Here is a 21,130-nt window from a genome sequence, read left to right on the forward strand (position 1 = left end):
TACAAAGTTCCTCATGTTAAGTAGCCTCTCTTTTCCCCACCTTTCAAGTTTCAACAAACCTTTCTGCCACAGCATATCACAATTTGGACACGCATCCCATTTTTAAAAAAATACTTATTTTTGGCTGTGCTGGGTCTTTGCCGCCTCACGGGCTTGCTTAGTTGCGCCTAGCGGGGCCAAACGCTAATTGTAGAGGGCAGGCTCCCAGTCTCATTTTAATAAACCAGACGTGGTTCAGAAGCCCCCACAGTTATTTCAGACAGAACGAGATTCATAGAAGCCCACTCCTGCCGCTGCTAAGTCACTTCAGTCGTGTCTGACTCTGTGTGACCCCAGAGACGGCAGCCCACCAGGGGGGATTCTCCAGGCAAGAACACTGGAGTGGGTTGCCATTTCCTTCTCCAGTGAAAAGTGGAAGTGAAGTTGCTCAGTCGTGTCCGACTCTTAGCAACCCCATGGACTGCAGCATGTCTGAAATGGCACGGAGAAAGGTTTCAAATGACCTTCAGTTGTATTTCCTGTTTCAGGGATCTGACATAAACCTACTACCCCAGACTCAGGGATGATAACGGATAATGTGTTTCTCAAGCGAATAGCACATCTTGTTCCTCTAGAATTGACAGCGGCACGTTTTTGTTCCTATGGATGTGTGGTCTGTGTGCAGAATCGAACACAAAATAAAACCAGAGTGCACGTTCCAGAACATAGGGCATGCAGAGGCGGCCTCACGCCCCTGGTCTTTGCACGCATGCATTGGTTGGCTTTACTGCTCCACTTCTGATCAGGGAGCTCTGTGCTGCGTCTCAAGAGACCTGAATCTCCTCTTTTTACCTCCTTCTGTATTAGACACACGTTTCCCTGGTGGCTCAGTCCATAAAGAATCCACCTGCAATGCAGGAGAGCCGGGTTCAATCCCTGGGTCGGGAAGATCCCCTGGAGAAGGACCTGGCAACCCACTCTGGTATTCGTGGACTGCAGCCCGCCAGGCTCCTCTGCCCATGGAATCACAAGAGTTGGACATGACTTAGTGATCAAACCGCCAACTCTCAATCAGACATGGCACAGAGTGGGCCTCACTGAGTCACAACCTGTCTGATGTCATCACCTCCCGTGTGTGTGTGTGTGTGTGTGTGTGTGTGTGTGTGTGTGTACACTTCTAATCAACACAACACGGCTGAGGTTAAGCACTGTCACTGCTGAGATTATGTGGTGTCACATAAAACTCTGTCTCAGCAGGCTGGAGATCAGGATGCCACTGCCAGTCTTAAGAGAAAAGCTCTTTTGTGATCTGTTGCTGAAGGGGCCACACAGGGAGGTACCACAGGCACCTCCCAGGAGCTCAGAGTGGACCCCAGCCACCCATCATCAACACAAGAGGCCCACAGTCTCATCACTGCAAGGAAATGGATCCTACCAATGACTGCGATGAGTTGAGACCACACTTCTCTCACAGTCGAGCCCCTAGATGAGACGGGACCCCAGGCAATACCTTGACTTCAATCACGACAGATGTGGGGCAGACAGTGCAGTTAAGCTCTACCCAAGCTGCTGACCCAAAGAAACAGTGGGATGAGATACTGGTGTTCATGAACAGAATGTTAGAGTTCTAATTAAAAAAAAAAAAAAACATCAACAGGCAACAGAAAAAGTTTATAGCATAGAGAACTGTAGTCAGTATCTTGTAATAACCTATGATGGAAAATAATATGAAAAATGATGTACGTGTTTAAGTATAACTGAATCATTGGGGAACCTGAAACACTGTAAGTCAAGTATACTTCAATAAAATATATATATTAAAGAAAAAAAAAAGCCAGCAAGTGAACAAAACAAGATTCGGGTGTGGATTCAGCCAGTTAAGTTTGAGGGTGATCTGTTGTGAGACACGGGGCATGTAATATAAACACATATTCTACTGAGGGCTTCTCAGGTGGTAAAGAATCCACCTGCCCAGGCAGGAGACCTGGGTTCAATCCCCAGCTTGGGAAGATCCCCTGCAGAAGGGAAAGGCTACCCACTCCAGTCTTCTGGCCTGGAGAATCCCGTGGACTGTATAGTCCATGGGGTTGCAAAGAGTCAGACACGACTGAGCGACTTTCACGTTCACTTTCTGGGCGTCTGCAGTGGGTGAGCCCAAAGGCTTGAAAATTTCCAGCCTCCACTCTTGCACAGTTCACGCACAACTCTGATGACCTTCACGTCCATCAGAAGGTCAGATGGTACTGGGAACGTGAATGTATCTCATGGACCTTAGAACTGCAGGGGCTGTTACGATGCCAGGTCCACAGGCATGTCTTCAGGACAGAGTCTGCGTGCCCTCTGAGGTGAAACTCAGGCAACAGGACCATACTCACAAGGTGGGGGGAGGTCTTGGGGGGGGACCAGACCGCTGTGATCATCTGGAACAGCTCAGAAGTTCTGATCGGCCCTGCTTCCACCTGGAGCAGACCTGCAGCAGGGTCGCCCTCTGAGACCACTCAGGCACATCTCTGCTTCCTTCCCCAGCCCTCCACGGTGGTGCTCTGCTTCCCATGTGGGCCCAACTCACGTCCTCGAGGCCCCAGTGGGCTTTCTGACTCCCCCTACACTGAGTGGCACTGTGTGGTCAGACTGTCTGCTTCACAGCAGGGCCCCTGGTCTGCCCTGGAGAATTGTTCTTGTTCAGTTGCTAAGTCACGTCTGACTCTTTACAACCCCATGGACTGCAGCACGCCAGGCGTGTGGACTGCAGCACGCCAGGCTTCCCTGTCCTTCACCATCTCCTGGAGTTCACTCAAACTCATGTCCATTGAGTCGGCGATGCCATCCAGCCATCTCATCCTCTGTCGTCCCCTTCTGCTCCCGCCTTCAATCTTTCCCAGCGTCTGGGTCTTTTCAAATGAGTCGGCTCTTCGCATCAGGTGCCCGAAGTACTAGAGCTTCAGCAGCACTCCTTCCAATGAATCTTCAGGGCTGATTTCCTTTGGGATGGACTGGTTGGATCTCCTTGAAGTCCAAGGCACTCTGAAGTCTTCTCCCTGCCCTGGAGGATAGAGTGCCACAAAGCAGCACCTTCTTTCTTTGGCACAAGCAGTGACTTTAGACAGCAGTTACCCAGGACAGGAATGCTCTGTTATCTAACTGAGAGCAAAGGGAAAGGAAGGTGCCTTCTGCAGGAAAATGTGGGCCAGCCTCAGCCCGGGGATGTGGCCAGCCCAGAGGAAGATCAAATGATCTGAGAACCCCGCCACTCATAAAACGTGGGTGAAGTGAAGTGAAGTGAAAGTCACTCAGTTGTGTCCAACACTTTGCAACCTCATGGACTGTCCATGGAATTCTCTAGGCCAGAATACCAGGCAGGGTAGCCTTTCCCTTCTCCAGGGGATCTTGGTCACCCAGGGATCAAACCCAGGTCTCCCACATTGCAGGAGGATTCCTTACCAGCTGAGCCACCAGGGAAACCCATAAAACGTGAGGCTCCTTCCAAAAGGCACGGGCATTCCAACCTCACGCCAAGAGCCACCCAGAGAAGAGTCATCATGTGAGGTCACTTTTTTTTAAATTTGTAGTAAAAAAACAAAAATAATTTTCCTGCCTAATTAATAATGGAAGCAGTGAGTGGCGAGGCTTTAAGTGCACGCAAAGTCACTTCAGTCGTGTCCAATGCTCTGTGACCCCATGGACTGTAACCCGCCAGGGCCCTCTGCCCATGGGATTTTCCAGCTTAAGAATACTGGAGTGGGTTGCCATTCCCTTCTCCAGGGGATCTTCCCAACCCAGGGATCAAACCCAAGTATCTTAAGTCTTTTGCGTTGGCAGGCGAGGTTCTTGACTAATAGCACCACCTGGGTTTTTAGACGTCTCAACAATTTTGTTGACTGTGAATTTACACACACACACACACACACACATACACACACACACACCCCAGAAGTAAACTGAGCCTCCCAGCCCCAGAAGGACATGATGCCCTCCCTGGATGCCCAGGACTCCTTGGTCCACAGCTCGGCCTGTGGCCGCATGCACACCCCTTACCTCGCAGAAGCTCTGGCATTGCTGCTTTCGCAGGTCCCAGGACACCTTGCAGGGCTCCAGGCACTGGGAGAGAGAACGGTGAAGACCAATCAGTGGATACAAGTGACAGACAAGGCCCCTAAGGAAAGGTCCCCACTGTGCCCACCCCAGACTTTTCAGGGCCAGCGTTTCTGAGTGACTCTGGGAGATCCAGCTAAACCTCACCCCCTCTCAAACGTGCATCCTGGGACGCTGAAGGGATTCCTTGCAAAAGACCCTGATGCTGGGAAAGATTGAAGGCAGGAGGAGAAGGGGATGACAGAGGATGAGGTGGCTGGACGGCATCACTGACTCGATGGACATGAGTTTGAGTGAACTCTGGGAGTTGGTGATGGACAGGGAGGCTTGGCGTGCTGCAGTCCATGGGGTTGCAGAGAGTCAGACACAACTGAGCGACTGAACTGAACTGACCTCTTAAATATGATTTATACACATGATTTAATAAATCAAAGAGAGTAGCCAGGATCCATTGTTCAGCAACAATTTTAATAAGAAATAATAATATTATGGAATAAACAAGGTCTATATACACATAAATGCACTTTGCTATATATATGTAGTACTACTTATATAACACATAAAATATACATTATCTATATATCAAAATGAAGAAGAGGTAACAGTCAGGCCTCATGATCGAAATCAAAATGATACTTTCATATGAATGGATATATGATTCTCAAAATATATTTTAATGCAACAGTTAATTATTAACTTATCCATTATTAAATATTCATTATGTCCGGTTAAGTGCCCGTTATCTAAATGTTGGTATGCTCATGGCTCCCATAAGCTCGTGATTATCTCAGAGCTTTCATATACTCAAAACTGCATATATGAAAACCAACCACTGGTGGTATCAAGTGGCAGTCTGTCACAGGACTGCTCTCAATGCATGATCAGTGACCAGTAACAGGAGCGTCACCTTGCAGGTTATCAGAAATGCAGGCCCACGACTGGCCCCTATACCAACAGAGTCAGCTCTCTGGCATCAAAACCCAAGATCCTCTTTCAGCAATTTCGCCTGGAAATCTCAGTGCTGACACTGATCTTTAAAAAGAACTACGTTAGTGTGGTAAACATTTTCCCATACACACATGTATCGAATCTCACACTGTATACCCTAAACTTACACAGTGTTATATATGTCAATTATATCTCAATAAAGCTGGGGGGGGGGGGAACTGCTATAGGATTTGATAACAAGTCTTTTTCTTGTTCCATGTAGACTTCAAGGGGCACGCTATTTCTTCTGAGAATATTCTAGATTTTATATTCTTTAATACTGAATATAAAAGATTCATTCTTGGTTCCTTAATGAAAAAAAATGTTAAGCTCATCAGTGCTTTTCCAAGACCTGTACAAGCTTGTCCCAAGTTTATCAGTGTTCACCTCTCCCAACTATGTTCTAAAACAAATGTATAGATTTTCGTCAATATAGCAATTCTAAAAGAATACCATTTCCAAACAGTAATGAAATAATTTAAAAATTTAAATGAAACAGTGTAAACACTTGTCCACCTTACATATTTTATAAACTCCCTAAAGAGTTAATTTGTTTGCTAAACCTTAAGTCCTATGCTTTACCCTCTAAGCTGTCTTCATTCTTTTCAGGACTGTGACTCCTAGCCAAAAAAGTTGGTGCTTAGCCATTTAATAAATATGTTTAGCCCAACTCCTTCTCAAGACTACTCAGAATGAACCAATGGCACCCTTTAAAAATAACCTGCAATTTTTTTTTCATCTGAAAAAGTGTCATATGATGGAGAAGGACCACTCCACAAGACCAGGGGATTTCTCCCAGACAGAGGCTCAGCTCCTGACAAGTTAAGTCTCCATCATCTCATTTGGGAAACATCCAACAAGCATTCATTCCATATAAAAACTGTTCAATGCAATGTGGCTAAAATATATCGCAAAATAATTGTGTGAATCTTTCTGTCATTGCTGAATGCGTAAATTAGGAAAACAAGGTATTGTATGTACACACTTGCATTTTCACAATATAGACACTAGTGTATTAAAAAGTCAGTCCTCTCTAATGTCCATATTACCAAATAACCATAATCCAGACAACCTGTGGAAAAAATACCTTACAGAACACAGACATCATTCACAAAAAGAGGCATATGTCTGAAACACTCATGGCAGAGATACCTGTGTGTTATGTGTTAGTTGCTCAGTTGGGTCCGACTCTTTGCGACCCCATGGACTGTAGCCCACCAGGCTCCTTTGTCCCTGGGATTCTCCAGGCAAAAATACTGGAGTGCACTGCCATTTGTCCTCCAAAAAGGCTGATGAAAGTGTGTAAAATGAAGGAACTACATTTATCTTCTTTTTAATCCACAGTCTCCATCTGTCAAATCTAGCATCAGTGTATGCAATTTAAAGCTCTATTTTAATTGCATGCTTGCTTTTCCAATCACCACTACTCAGAAGCATTTAAATAAACACATCAAAATATTATTAATGACAGGCAACATTTTCTTTTAGTAATCTTCCCTGTAGATGGTAAACAACCTGCCTGCAATGCAGGAGACCCATATTCAATCCCTGGGACAGGAAGATTCCCTGGAGAAGGGAATGGCAACCCACTCCAGTATTCTTGCCTGGAGAATCCCATGGACAGAGGAGCCTGGTGGGCTACAGCCTGTGGGGTTGCAAAGAGTTGGACACGACTGAGCAACTAACGCTACTGCTACTACTGTGAAAATTACAAGAACAACCTAGATGTAAACATTTGAGTAAACCTTTGCAGGATGAGTTTGTCAAAGCTCTGTTTCTTTATGATGCTACCAGCCAGATAAAATGATTTCAACAAAAGCAAAAGATTTTTTAAAAAAAGACAGCCATTTCTCTCACACTTCAAACAAGAGTAGAACACTTCCTGTTTCTCCAAGCAATAATAACGATAAAAGTTTGCCAAAAAAAGGTAGCCCCCAAACGTCTCTTCCACGTGTGAAGGGAATTGTTGCTCAGTCATTAAATTGTGTCTGACTCTGCGACCCCATGGACTGCAGCAGGCAGTGAAGGGAACAGAAGACAAATAATACTATAAACAGATGACTGCAACTTTAAATGCCCTGATCATATACTGCCTCAAGCTATGAATTAATCAATAAATAACAGCAATCAAAACGAATGTTCTAACAAGTGTCTCAGGCTTTCAAGTTTTAGGATGATTAACTGTTTGAAATCATTTCTTTCTAGGCTACTGATTCAAACTAAATGAAGACAGACTTCAAATTTCAAAGAAACCAACCAAAGAAGCTGAGTGAGCTAATCACATCGATCGTCATTTGGAATGGAGCTATGGATTTCTGTTTTTACTTAATCTAGAAAGATACCCAGTAGTCGTGTATGGATGTAAGAGATGGACTATAAAGAAAGCTGAGTGCCGAAGAATTGATGCTTTTGAACTGTGGTGTTGGAGAAGACTTTTGAGAGTCCCTTGGACTGTACGGAGATCCAATCTGTCCATCCCAAAGGAAATCAGTCCTGAATATTCATTGGAAGGACTGATGCTGAAGCAGAATCTCCAACACTTTGGCCACCTGATGCAAAGAGCTGACTCATTTGAAAAGACTCTGATGCTGGGAAAGATTGACGGTGGGAGGAGAAGGGGACGACAGAGGATCAGATGGTTGGATGGCATCACTGACTCAATGGACATGAGTTTGAGTAAACTCTGGGAGTTAGTGATGGACAGGGAGGCCTGGTATCCTGTGGTCCATGGGGTTGCAAAGAGTCAGACATGACTGAGTGCCTGAACGGAACTGAACTAGAAAGATATGATCACAGTATCGCTTGCTCAGATGATAATTATATATTACATTACTGTTTTAAGATATACAATAATACAAGACATATTAATAGAATATTCCCCTCATGGAACAGTGGGCAACGAGACTCTGACATTTATTACATTTACTACACTACTCTCAGCATTGGGTAGCAGCTCAATAATCTGACAAAGTGAAATGTTGAATAAATGCATTGATAAATTGAAATACTTTTATAATCAGTACTTAGGGTTGGGACACCCAAACACCAATCCCAATGAGTAAGAGTGAAGGGGGTATATTGTGGACAACTGGAGGTGACAAAAAGAATCGTCAGCTGGAGAGGTCAGCCAATTATCTAGGAAACAACTGCTCTTCATGGCCTTCTGGTCATTTTCCAGAATTGCCTTGCACTCAGACTTTATACAGAAGCCATCAATGGAGAATTTACATAAACCCTTCCAACTTTTAAATATATTGTATGACACAGTACAGGCCTCCTGGGTGGCTCAGATGGTAATGAATCTGTCTCCAATGTGGGAGACCAGGGTTCAATCCCTGGGTTGGGAAGATCCCCTGGAGAAGGGAATGGCAACCCACTCCAGTATCCTTGCCTGGAGAATCCCATGGACAGAAGAGCCTGGTGAGTTACAGTCCATGGGGTCACAAACAATTGAACACGATTGAGTGATTAACACACACACACAACACTGTACAGGTCTCTTTACTGTAATTTATTTATAAGATACTAGACAACTTATTTTCATTGCTCTAAATATGTGGTTCTGAAATGGGAGTGATTTTGCATTCCTGGGGTGAAGGGTTACTAATACACACACATACACACATAAACACACACACTGTACAGGTCTCTTTACTGTAGTTTATTTATAAGATACTAGACAAATCATTTTCATTGCTCTAAATATGTGGTTCTGAAATGGCAGAAAGTGAAGAGGAACTAAAAAGCCTCTTGATGAAAGTGAAAGAGGAGAGTGAAACAGTTGGCTTAAAGCTCAACATTCAGCAAACTAAGATCATGGCATCTGGTCCCATCACTTCATGGGAAATAGATGGGAAACAGTGGAAACAGTGTCAGATTTTATTTAGGGGGGCTCCAAAATCACTGCAGATGGTGACTGCAGCCATGAAATTAAAGACGCTTGCTCCTTGGAAGGAAAGTTATGACCAAACTAGATAGCATATTCAAAAGCAGATACACTACTTTGTCAACAAAGGTCCGTCTAGTCAAGGCTATGGTTTTTCCAGTGATCATGTATGGATGTCAGAGTTGGACTGTGAAGAAAGCTGAGCGCCGAAGAATTGATGCTTTTGAACTGTGGTGTTGGAGAAGACTCTTGAGAGTCCCTTGGACTGCAAGGAGATCCAACCAGTCCATTCTGAAGGAGATCAGCCCTGGGTGTTCTTTGGAAGGAATGATGCTAAAGCTGAAACTCCAGTCCTTTGGCCACCTCATGCAAAAAGTTAACTCATTGGAAAAGAGTCTGATGCTGGGAGGGACTGGGGGCAGGAGGAGAAGGGGACGACAGAGGATAAGATGGCTGGATGGCATCACCGACTGGATGGACATGAGTTTGAGTGAACTCCTGGAGTTGGTGATGGACAGGGAGGCCTGGCGTGCTGCGATTCATGGGGTTTCAAAGACTCGGACACGACTTAGTGACTGAACTTACTGAAATGGGAGTGATTTTGCATTCCTGGGGTGGGGTGTTACTAACACACAAACACACATACACAAATACACACACTGTACAGGTCTCTTTATTGTAATTTATTTATAAGATACTAGATAAATTATTTTCATTGCTCTAAGTATGTAGTTCTGAAATGGGAGTGATTTTGCATTCCCGGGGTAGGGGGTTACTCACACACACACATGCACAAACATACACACTGATACAGGTCTCTCTACTGGAATTTATTTCTAAGAAACTAGACAAATTATTTTCATTGCTCTAAGTATGTGGTTCTGAAATGAGAGTGACTTTGCATTCCTGGTGTAGGGGGGCATCTGGCACTGTCTGGAGTCATTTTATTTGTTTTGATTAACAAGAGAGGTACTGACTTCTTGTGGGTGAGGCTATAAATACTGTTTAAACATCATACAATATCCAGATAGCACTCTCGTGATAAACTTATCCAGCTGCAGATGTTAACAGTGCCAAGGCTGAGAATTTCTTAACAACAGGCAAAGTGACCGTGGTAATAGATTTGGTCCTGAAAAACAACCTTCCCAGAGTGGAGGAGAAAATGCTACTTGGGACTCTGACCTCTAATATGGAACCATTCTACGTATCTTGGACACATTCATCTTACCAAGTCATGGTTTTGAAGATCTGAGGTCACTGGTACCATTCAGTTCAGTTCAGTTTAGTCTCTCAGGCATGGACTTTGTGACCCCATGGACTGCAGCACGCCAGGCCTCCCTGTCCATCACCAACTCACAGAGTTTATCCAAACTCATGTCCATTGAGTCGGTGATACCATCCAACCACCTCATCCTCTGTCATCCCCTTCTCTTCCTGCCTTTAACGTTTCCAAGCATAAGGGTCTTTTCAAAAGAGTCAGTTCTGATACAATTAGTCAATAATTATTCAATCTAACCCAGAGTAGATGGGTTTACATTCAAAGTGAAGAAAAAGTGTTAGCAACTCAGTCGTGTCTGACTCTGTGCAACCTCATGGCCTGTAGCCCGCCAGGCTCCTCCGTCCATGGGATTCTCCAGGCAAGGATACTGGAGTGGGGTGCCATTCCCTTCTCCAGGGGATCTTCCTGACCCAGGGATCGAATTTGGGTCTCCTGTATTGCAGGCGGATTCTTTACCATCTGAGCCACCAGGGAAGTGCTTATATTCCAAACACCTGGTCAACCAGCAAATCCTGCCCAATTAACACTTTCAATATCCTATGAATGGCTTCCAGTGAAGCTAGTTGCTTTTCTGTTCCCTAAACCCCAAATCCTTTCTAACCCCATTTTTGTTATGATATGTCTTCCTTAAGTGCTTCCCTGGTGGCTCAGGGGACAAAAACTCTGCCTGCAATACAAGAGACCACGTGCAGTGCAGAAGACCCAGGTTCGATCCCTAGCTTGGGAGGATCCCATGGGAAGGAACTGGCAACCCACTCCTGCAGAATTCTGGCCTGGAGAATCCCATGGACAGAGGAGCCTGTCAGGCTACAGTCCATGGGGTCACAAGGGTCAGACATGACTGACAGACTAAACCAACCTGTCTTCCTTGCAGACAAGCTATGCTGTTCCTCTGAACTCAGACCAAACCATCTATTTTTGGCCACTGCTGTGCACAAAGCACAACTGATTTCCCCTCTGTGCAACCAGGTAGGATTTAGAGTTTCCCCCAAGAATGCTCACATTGCTGACTGGTGGGAGTCTATGATTCATACTGAAGTTATAGTATCTCCAAGTCCTGGTGAGGGAGGAACGTGTCTGCTAACCCTTACGTAACCCTTCACAAGGCATGTGGGACAGAGCATGCCCTCAGAGAGTACCGTCTACGGAAGAAGCCATGGGCATCATGGAAAGCAAAGTCTTGGTCTGAGGCTAACTTGACCGTGTGTCTACTCTACAACTGAGAAAATCACACCAACTATTCAGTTTCAGCTTGCTAATTCAACCGCTTCATGGATCACAGCCTTGACGTGGCAAAGGGGCTTGTGCAACTCAGTGGAGCTATGAGCCATGTCACGCAGTTCGCCAAAGATGAACGGGTCAAAGTGAAGAGTTCTGACAAAATGTGGTCCACTGGAGAAGGAAGTGGCACCCAACTGCAGTATTCTTGCCTGGAAAAACCCAATGGACAGAATGAAAAGGCAAAAAGTCAGGACAACACTGGAAGATGAGCCCCCCGCCACCCCTGCCAAGTGGGAAGGTGTCCAATATGGGGAAGAGCGTATTAAAAAGCAGAAACATCACTTTGCTGACAAAGGTCCGTAGAGTCAAAGGTATCGTTTTTCCAACAGGCATTTGCAGATGTGAGAGTTGGACCATAAAGAAGGCTGAGTGCCAAAGACTTGATGCTTTTGAACCATGATGTTGGAGAAGACTCGAGAGTCCCTTGGACTGCAAGGAGATCAAACCAGTCCATCTTAAAGGACAGCAACCCTGAATATTCACTGGAAGGACCGATGCTGAAACTGAAACCCCAGTACTTTGGCCACCTGATGCAAAAAGCTGAGTCAGTGGAAAAGACCCCGACGCTGGGAAAGACTGAGGGCAGGAGAAGCGGGGTTGGGGTGGGGGTGGGGGGTGTGGGTTACAAAGGATGAGATGGTTGGATGGCATCACAGACTCAATGAACCAAAATCTGCATAAACTCTGGGAAACTGGGGGACAGGGAAGCCAGACACGCTGCAGGCCAGGGGGTCCCACAGACTCAGATACGACGTAGCAGCTGAACAACAAGAATGCTAATTCAAATATGAGAACACAATCATCCACGTCAACTTGCTACAGTCTTGCTGAATGAGAGTGTGCCCAGATCTTTACAGACTTATGGAGCACGTTTAAAATGATCTGTTCAATGGAGCCTCATGGCAACGAATCAATGGAGGTAACATTAAATACTACTATTCTATTTTAGAGAGAGGAAACTTCTGTTTGTAGAGGCTGAGGAAAGAAAGCAAGTAAAGATAGTTGAGACTGTGGGAACTGGTGTTTGGAAGCACGCTCTGGCCCACTCAAAGGAATGTTATTTCCACTATAAAGCACTGCCCTATTTCTGCCATGAGCTAGAAGGGCTTAATGAGATGATATATGTGAAAGGGATTTTGAAACTGAAAAGTACTCTGTCAATCATGAGATTACTAACTTATTATGATCCCAAGGAGGATTCACTTCCAGAATGCCCTAGGTGCTAAAAATTCCAAAGATTTTATGTACACCACAGATAAAGAGATCCACCTCTCATGAGCCGAAGTACTGACAAAGAGAAAAATTATTGATATTGCTTTGGTGAACCTCCATCTTCACAGTATTTAGCCCAAAATCCCATACCTCACAGTCAACCCAAAACTTTCTCAAACGTACAGGAAAGGAAATTATATTACCTAAACAGCAATCAGAAAAAATTTCTGAGACAAAAGCGTTCTGATGAAATTCAAATTTTCATACATACCCCATTCTCAAGGAAATAGAACCCATAAATACATTATGTTAAATAGATAGACAGCCTCCCAGGGGGCACTAGTGGTAAAGAATCCACCTGCCAATGCAGGAGACACAAGAGACGCAGGTTCAATCCCTGGGTTGGGAAGATCCCCTGGAGGAGGAAATGGCAACCGACTCCAGTATTCTTGGCTGGGAAATCGCACAGACACAGGAGCCTGGAGGGGTTGCGAAGAGTCGGACATGACTGAGTAACTGAGCACAAATAGATACAACCCTCGTAAAAATAAAGCAGCCATCATTCTATACAGTTCAACCTGTTCAAACTAACATCTGCTAAATCAACAGACACGGATTCATGTTTCCTATGTTCTAACTGCTCATCTACTCACCAGGATGGGGGTAAACATAGTTGAAATTTGTCCAGCCCTGAGGCGGTCTGTAACCTCCATGGGAGAAAAGCACACAAATGTATCAGCCTATAGCAACAAATGCTGATGCTTTTGAACGGTGGTGTTGGAGAAGACTCTTGAGAGTCCCTTGGACTGCAAGGCAGATCCAACCAGTCCATCCTAAAGGAAATCAGTCCTGAATGTTCATTGGAAGGACGGATGCTGAAGCTGAATCTCCAATCCTTTGGCCACCTGATGAGAAGAGCTGACTCTTTGGAAGAGACTCTGATGCTGGGAAAGACTGAAGGCAGGAGGAGAAAGAGACGACAGAGGATGAGATGGCTGGATGGCATCACCGACTCAATGGACGTGAGCTTGAGCAAGCTCAGGGAGTTGGTGATGGACAGGGAGGCCTGGGGTGTTGCAGTCCATGGGGTCGCAAAGAATTGGACACGACTGAGCAACTGACCAACAATAACAATAGCAAGAATGTGTACAATAAATGACAGAAGAACATCCCATGAGAAGCCAGAGAAGTGATATGTTGTTCCATATGCGTTAAACGGAGAAGGTTTCACAGAATGAAGAGCACATGAATCAGCTTAGAAGGATGAGGACAATCTGATCCCTGGTAAGCAGGTTTGGGGCCTGAATAGGACTGTAAATATGTGGAGTATGAAAGCTAAAAAAGAGAAGACGCCATAAAACACACGGCTAGAAAGACGGCCCTTGGAATTCAACAAGAGCCACTGACAGTCTTACTGGGTTGGCCAAAAAATTTGCTCAGGGTTTGCCATGAGATGTTACAGAAAAACCTAAAAGAACCTTTTGGCCAACCCAACAGAGCAGAGTCGCTTGCCCCAGTTCATGCTTAAAATGACTCAAGTGTTAGAACAGGAGGTGGAGCAGGGAGGTGAGATACACAGGACACCAAACCAGAGCAAAAATTATTATAGTGTCTCGCAAACGTTCTCCCTACCGCTTGTAGTGTCGACATGCCATTTGGATGGCAGACGACGCTCAGTGAAAGGCAGAGAAAAATCAACCCATGGACGGCAAAGTCGGAGAAATGAGAATGGCCGAGGCACCCAACTTGCTAATCTCCACCCGAAGGGAGCTGAGGGTATCAATAAGATGAAGGGTGCACAGGGAAAGGGCTGGACGTCACCATGTAACACGATGAGTCCGAGGTGTTGAGTGGATATACGGGGACGGTTGCCCACTGAACTGCACAACCGTGGATCCGCAGTTCTGCAGAAAGGTAAAGCAAGTGAGAAACATTTACAGCATATGTTTTCTCTTTCTTTCTACATCACTCGTTCGTTCTTTTTTCATAAACATACGCTGCATTCCATTACCACCGTGTCATGCGAAGCGGTGGTTCTGCTTAATTTATAAACTATACACACACACACACACACACACACCCCATCTTCAAGTTCTTCACAGTCTAGAGAGGTAAACAAGTCACTTAGAAGCAAAAAGCTAAGATTCACATCAAAAGGAAGCAGAGGAAATGTGAAGATGGTGTGTAAAGGATTTGGGGAGCTGTGACATGTGAGCGCTAGAATGGCAACACTGGAGGTCTCATGGTTCCACAGAGCGTTCTTGTGTGATCTATCGTGTCCCCTCTTTTTGTTAAATTAATGTTTATTGGAGTATAAAGGCTTTACAATGTTGTGTCAGTGTCTGCCGTAGGTCAGAGCTGGAGAAGGAAACGGCAACCCACTCCAGGATTCTTGCCTGGAGAATCCCACGGACAGAGGAGCCTGGTGAGCCACAGTCCACTGGGTCACAAAGAGTCAGACACGACTGAAGCGACTGAGCATGCACCCACGTGCGGCACAGTGAGTCAGCTGTTCAGTTCAGTTCAGTTGCTCAGTCGTGTCCGACTCTTTGCGACCCCATGAATCGCGGCACGCCAAGCCTCCCTGTCCATCACCAACTCCAGGAGTTCACTCAAACTCACGTCCATCGAGTCGGTGATGCCATCCAGCCATCTCATCCTCTGTCGTCCCCTTCTCCTCCTGCCCCCAATCCCTCCCAGCATCAGAGTCTTTTCCAATGAGTCAACTCTTCGCATGAGGTGGCCAAAGGACTGGAGCTTCAGCTTTAGCATCAGTCCTTCCAAAGAAATCCCAGGGCTGATCTCCTTCAGAATGGACTGGTTGGATCTCCTTGCAGTCCAAGGGACTCTCAAGAGTCTTCTCCAACACCACAGTTCAAAAGCATCAATTCTTCGGCACTCAGCTTTCTTCACAGTCCAACTCTCACATCCATACATGACTACTGGAAAAACCATAGCCTTGACTAGACAGATCTTTGTTGGCAAAATAATGTCTCTGCTTTTGAATATGCTATCTAGGTTGGTCATAACTTTTCTTCCAAGGAGTAAGCGTCTTTTAATTTCATGGCTGCAATCACCATCTGCAGCGATTCTGGAGCCCAAAATATAAAGTCTGACACTGTTTCTACTGTTTCCCCATCTATTTCCCATGAAGTGATGGGGCCAGATGCCATGATCTTCGTTTTCTGAATGTTGAGCTTTAGGCCAACTTTTTCACTTTCCTCTTTCACTTTCATCAACAGGCTTTTTAGTTCCTCTTCACTTTCTGCCATAAGGGTGGTGTCATCTGCATATCTGAGGTTATTCATATTTCTCCCGGCAATCTTCATTCCAGCTTGTGCTTCTTCCAGCCCAGTGTTTCTCATGATGTACCCTGCACATACATATACATATATCCCCTCTGTTCTGGATTTCTTCCCATTCAAGTCACCAAAGAACAGAGTAAAGTTCCCTGACCTATACAGTAGATTCTCATTAGTCATCTATTGTATACACAATAGTATGTATATGCAGACTTAAGTCTTCCAATTCACCCCATGTCCTTTTCCCCACTTTGGTATCCAAAACGTCTGTGTCTCTGTTTCTGCTTTGCAAATAAGTTCATCTGTATCCTTTTTCTAGATTCCACATATAAGCAACATTATTCAATATTTGTTTTCCTCTGACTTCCTTCACTCTGGATGACAGTCTCTAGGTCCAGCCACATCTCTGCAAATGGCACAAGTTCATTCCTTTTCATGGCCGAGGAGTATTCCACTGTGTATATGCACCATTTCCTCTTTATCCATTACGCTGTCCATGGACATTTAGGTTGCCTTCATGTCTTGGTTACCGTCAACAGTGCTGCTATGAACCTTAGGGTACATGTATCTTTTTGAATTATGGTTTTCTCCAGATATATGCCCAAGGGTCAGGTCATATGGTCATTCTTTGTTGAGTTGTTTAAGGAACATCCATATGGTTTTCTATAGTGGTTGCACTAATTTTCATTCTCACCAATGGTTCAAGAGGGTTGCCTTTTCTCCACACCCTCCCCAGCATTTACTGTTTACAGATTTTTTGATGATGGCTATTCTGACTGGTGTGAGGTCAGAATATTGTTCTATATTCATGACAGTTTTGATTTGCATTTCTCTAATAATGAGTCACCTGAGCATCCTTTCATCTGTTTATCCCCTCTTTTTGTATTAGTGCATGGGGAGGCTGACACAGGAGGAGACACCAAAAAGAAGAGACCAGAACCTATTAGCAGGTAAAAAGAAAGGAACCGATGGAGGTGGTCTGACTGAAGGGCTACGAGAAACACGAAATCAGAGAATGCTTCAGGGGTTACAACATGGAAACAGAATTTTAGAGAGGCAAGTATCTCTGGTGGCATCGAACCCAACCATGCCTCTTGCAGATTTGGGAACTAACACGTGTTTACAGGAGCAATGGCTGGGTAGCAGGATTTATGTCCACGGCTCCATCTGTGATTGGACACAAACCATTCAATTCACTGCTGAGCTTAGAGGATGTGAGAATCTGGATGCAGAGAGAATGGTCATGAGAAGCACACTGTGTCCACAGCTTTCCAATATGGTGGGAAAGCGCTAATGACCAGACGTGTGTGCCTTTCTAGCTGCAAGTCTTGTGACTAAGCTTGAGAGGTCATGAGTGGAAAGGTAACACAAAGTGAAGGACTCAGAAATGGATGGTTCCAGGCAGGTCTGAGGTTTCTGATACATCAAAGAGTAACATGCACTGTGGCCCGCCAGGTTCATCTTGTCCCTAGAGTTCTCCAGGCAAGAATACTGCTATGGGTTGCCATTTTCTCCTCCAGGGGATCTTCCCAACCCAGGGATCAAACCCATGTCTCCTGCACTGCAGCTGTATTCTTTACCATCTGAGCCACTGGGGAAGCCCCTGCTACTCCCACAAAAGAGAAATACTTGCCTTAGAAGATTCTTGCTAAAAAAGAGATTTGTACAGACAACATTTTTAAATGCCCACACAGTGGTGGGTATTCAGGAAATCTGATTCTCTTCCATTTCTAAAAGACCCGTAAGGAGAATTTATTTTCATTCTCTCGGATTTCCTTGATAACTGCTTTTTTTTAATTAAAGACATGAAAATTTCTTTTAATTCTAGTCTCTCAAGCCTGTTTCAGTAATTGTTTCAAAACTGCCAACTTCTTAGCCCGAAGTCCAACAGCTGTGGTTGGGTGAGGTGTCAGGTTCTTTGGTGTGGCTGGAATCAGAAGGAAAATTTTGGCACCAGAGCACTGTACCATTTATAGGATATATAGAATGCTCTCATACACAAAACATTTCTGTTGAATAGTGATATATATTCATTTTTGCCTGCATGTAAAAAATAAATTTGGAGTTTCACATACACACACAAAAAATCCACTTTTCATTTCACACAGGTATATACTCAAAAAGTGGATAATAATGCTCTCAACAGACATTTCCAAAGACCTTTTCTGTTTTCTGAATTAAGGGCAGCAAGTTTCCTTGGAAAACTATGGATCTGTTTTTTTTTTTTTTTTTTGTCCCCAATGGAAAGCATTTCCCACCCCCCCCAATATATTTCCTAAAATATGTGTACTGTGCTGGCTTTAGAAGTCTACATGGACTCTCTCCAACTCTAAATTGGTAGAGAAATTGTTGCAATCCTGTTTGTTGAAAAGTGTACTGTGTCTTGCCAAAATAATGAAATCTTTTGGCGGTCGGCCCGCGGACGCACAGCTGCACAACCAGCAGAGCCTAGACCCGAGAGACCAGCCCGGCTCTGCCATGCCACGCCACCTCCCACATCTCACATCAGAGAAAGTCAGCTTTGTCTGAAACGCTCAGAGGAGAGTCACTCTCCCACCGTGATGACTATCGAGAAAACTGGGGTCTCATGTTATCACAACAACTGAACCCAATAAAGGGGATTCTAACCATCAAGAGCTCTCTTAGTTGCAATGAAAACTGAAACAAACAAAAAACTAAAAAAAAAAAAAAAGTGAATCGAGGTAGCTACTATCAGAAAACCACCATCTCACTGTCCTTTTTTTTTTTCAGGTCAACTGTGCCAATAGGCATATCATCAAGTCTCTTCAAACAGATCCGTCAGGGGAATTCTGTTTATTGATGACCAAGCATACTTTCTTAGCAGCCGGATTCTCCACCTGCTCCTTTGCTACGGCATTTTTTGGCACAGTACTGAAAGTCCCAATAACAGCCCATGGTTACTTCTCAAGTTAAAAAGATATTATGTATACTTGGAACTTGGGCCTCCATGATAGCTCAGCTAGAAAAGAAGCTGCCTCCAATGCAGGAAAACCTGGTTCGATTCCTGGGTCCGGAAGATCCACTGGAGAAGGGATGGGCTACCCACTCCAGTCTGCTTGGGCTTCCCTTGTGGTTCAGCTGGTAAAGAATCTGTTGCAATGCAGGAGACCCGGGTTTGATTCCTGGGTTGGGAAGATACCCTGGAGGAGGGAAAGGGTACCCACTACAATATTCTGGACTAGAGAATTTCATGGACTGTATAGTCCATGGGGTCACAAAGAGTTGGACACGACTGAGCAACTTTCACTTTTTATACTTGTAACTTACATAAGGTTGTACATCAGTTCAGTTCAGTCGCTCAGTCGTCTCCAACTCTTTGCGATCCCACGAATCGCAGCACTCCAGGCCTCCCTGACCATCACTCCAGGAGTTCACTCAAACTCACGTCCATCGAGTCGGTGATACCATCCAGCCATCTCATCCTCTGTCATTCCCTTCTCCTCCTGCCCCCAATCCCTCCCAGCATCAGAGTCTTTTCCAATGAGTCAACTCTTTGCATGAGGTGGCCAAAGTACTGGAGTTTCAGCTTTAGCATCATTCCTTCCAAAGAACACCCAGGGCTGATCTCCCTTAGAATGGACTGGTTGGATCTCCCTGCAGTCCAACCATAGTCTAATTAAAAATATTTAATATGCTAAAAGATATTAATAATGAAGATAAAGTGACAGCTTTACAGTGGAGAAATCTGGATATAACACCTTAACTAAGTGATAAAGGAAACATCTCCAGGGGAACCCCACGTGGCATGCCCCTAACATGATGCGCGGGTAAAAACACAGCCTCACCACCACCCAAGTCGCATCCTGAATCTTAATGGAACCACCAGGAAAAAACCTGACAGATCCAGAATGAGGTGCCTTCTGCAAAGCCAAAAGCCTCTAGTCGTAAAACATACCAGTGTTGTGAGATGCAAAGGAGGGCTGAGGACTGCTTCTTGATGAAAGGAGATGGAAGACCCGTAAGAGCTGAACATAAGGAGTGCTGGATGGGCCAGACCCTAAACCAGAGGAAACAATGCTGGATAGGACATTACTGGCACAAGCAGGAGAAGGAAATAGCAACCCACTCCCACGTTCTCGCCTGGAGAATCCCAGGGACGGGGGAGCCTGGTGGGCTGCCATCTATGGGGTCGCACAGAGTCGGACATGACTGAAGTGACTTAGCAGCAGCAGCAGTGAAATTTAACAGCAGACCAAATATGAGATTATAGGGCTATACCCACGTGGAAGTCTCTGAATGTGATCATTCCACGGCAGTTACGTACGAGATACATGCTAAAACACTGAAGGGTGAAAAGCCGTGATGTCTGCAACTTATTGAAGAGATACATGCTAAAATATTAAAGGATAAAAAGTCATGACATCTGCAACTTACGTAAGAGATACATGCTAAAACTTTGAAGGCTGAAAAGTCGAGACGTCTGCAACTTAGTTTTAAATGGATGGAAAAATGAACAACTCTTAAGTATATACATACACCTGTATCTGTATCTATCTATCTAGAGAGAACGTGATAAAGCAAATAAAAGTTAATAAATGGTACATATGAATTATGGTCAGAAGCTAGAAACCAGGGACCAAATCTGAATCACCAACTGTTTTCGCAAGTAAAATTTATGGGAACACAGCCACACCCATTCATTAATGTATCGTCTGTGGTTGCTTCTGTGCTGCTGCTGTTGCTGCTAAGTCGCTTCAGTCATGTCCGACTCTGTGCGACCCCAGAGATGGCAGCCCACCAGGCTCCCCCGTCCCTGGGATTCTCCAGGCAAGAACACTGGAGTGGGTTGCCATTTCCTTCTCCAATGCATGAAAGTGAAAAGGGAAAGTGAAATCGCTCAGTCGTGTCCGACTCTTAGCAACCCCATGGACTGCAGCCTACCAGGCTCCTCCACCCATGGGATTTTCCAGGCAAGAATACTGGAGCGGGCTGCCACTGCAGCTGAGTTGAATAGTTGCAACGGTTTGTACGGCTAAAGAAAGTGAAAGTCGGTCAGTTGTGTCCTACTCTTTGCGACCTCATGGACTATAGAGTCCATGGAATTCTCCAGGCCGAAATACTGGAGTAGGTGGCCTTTCCTTTCTCCGGGGG

The 21,130-nt window shown here is 45.0% G+C and overlaps 1 protein-coding gene across 1 annotated transcript in view; it reads right to left on the reverse strand.

Annotated features, from left to right (window-relative positions):
* The window catches only part of ANOS1 (anosmin 1), a 221,523-nt gene that overhangs the window by 86,542 nt on the left and 113,851 nt on the right, over positions 1-21,130 (reverse strand). Inside the window, exon 3 of the mRNA XM_052663363.1 lies at positions 4,015-4,077. Within this exon, the coding sequence (XP_052519323.1) occupies positions 4,015-4,077 (63 nt within the window). The remainder of the gene's footprint in view (positions 1-4,014; positions 4,078-21,130) is intronic.

The sequence above is a fragment of the Budorcas taxicolor genome, chromosome X, assembly GCF_023091745.1.
Source record: "Budorcas taxicolor isolate Tak-1 chromosome X, Takin1.1, whole genome shotgun sequence".
NCBI classification, from domain to species: domain Eukaryota; kingdom Metazoa; phylum Chordata; class Mammalia; order Artiodactyla; family Bovidae; genus Budorcas; species Budorcas taxicolor.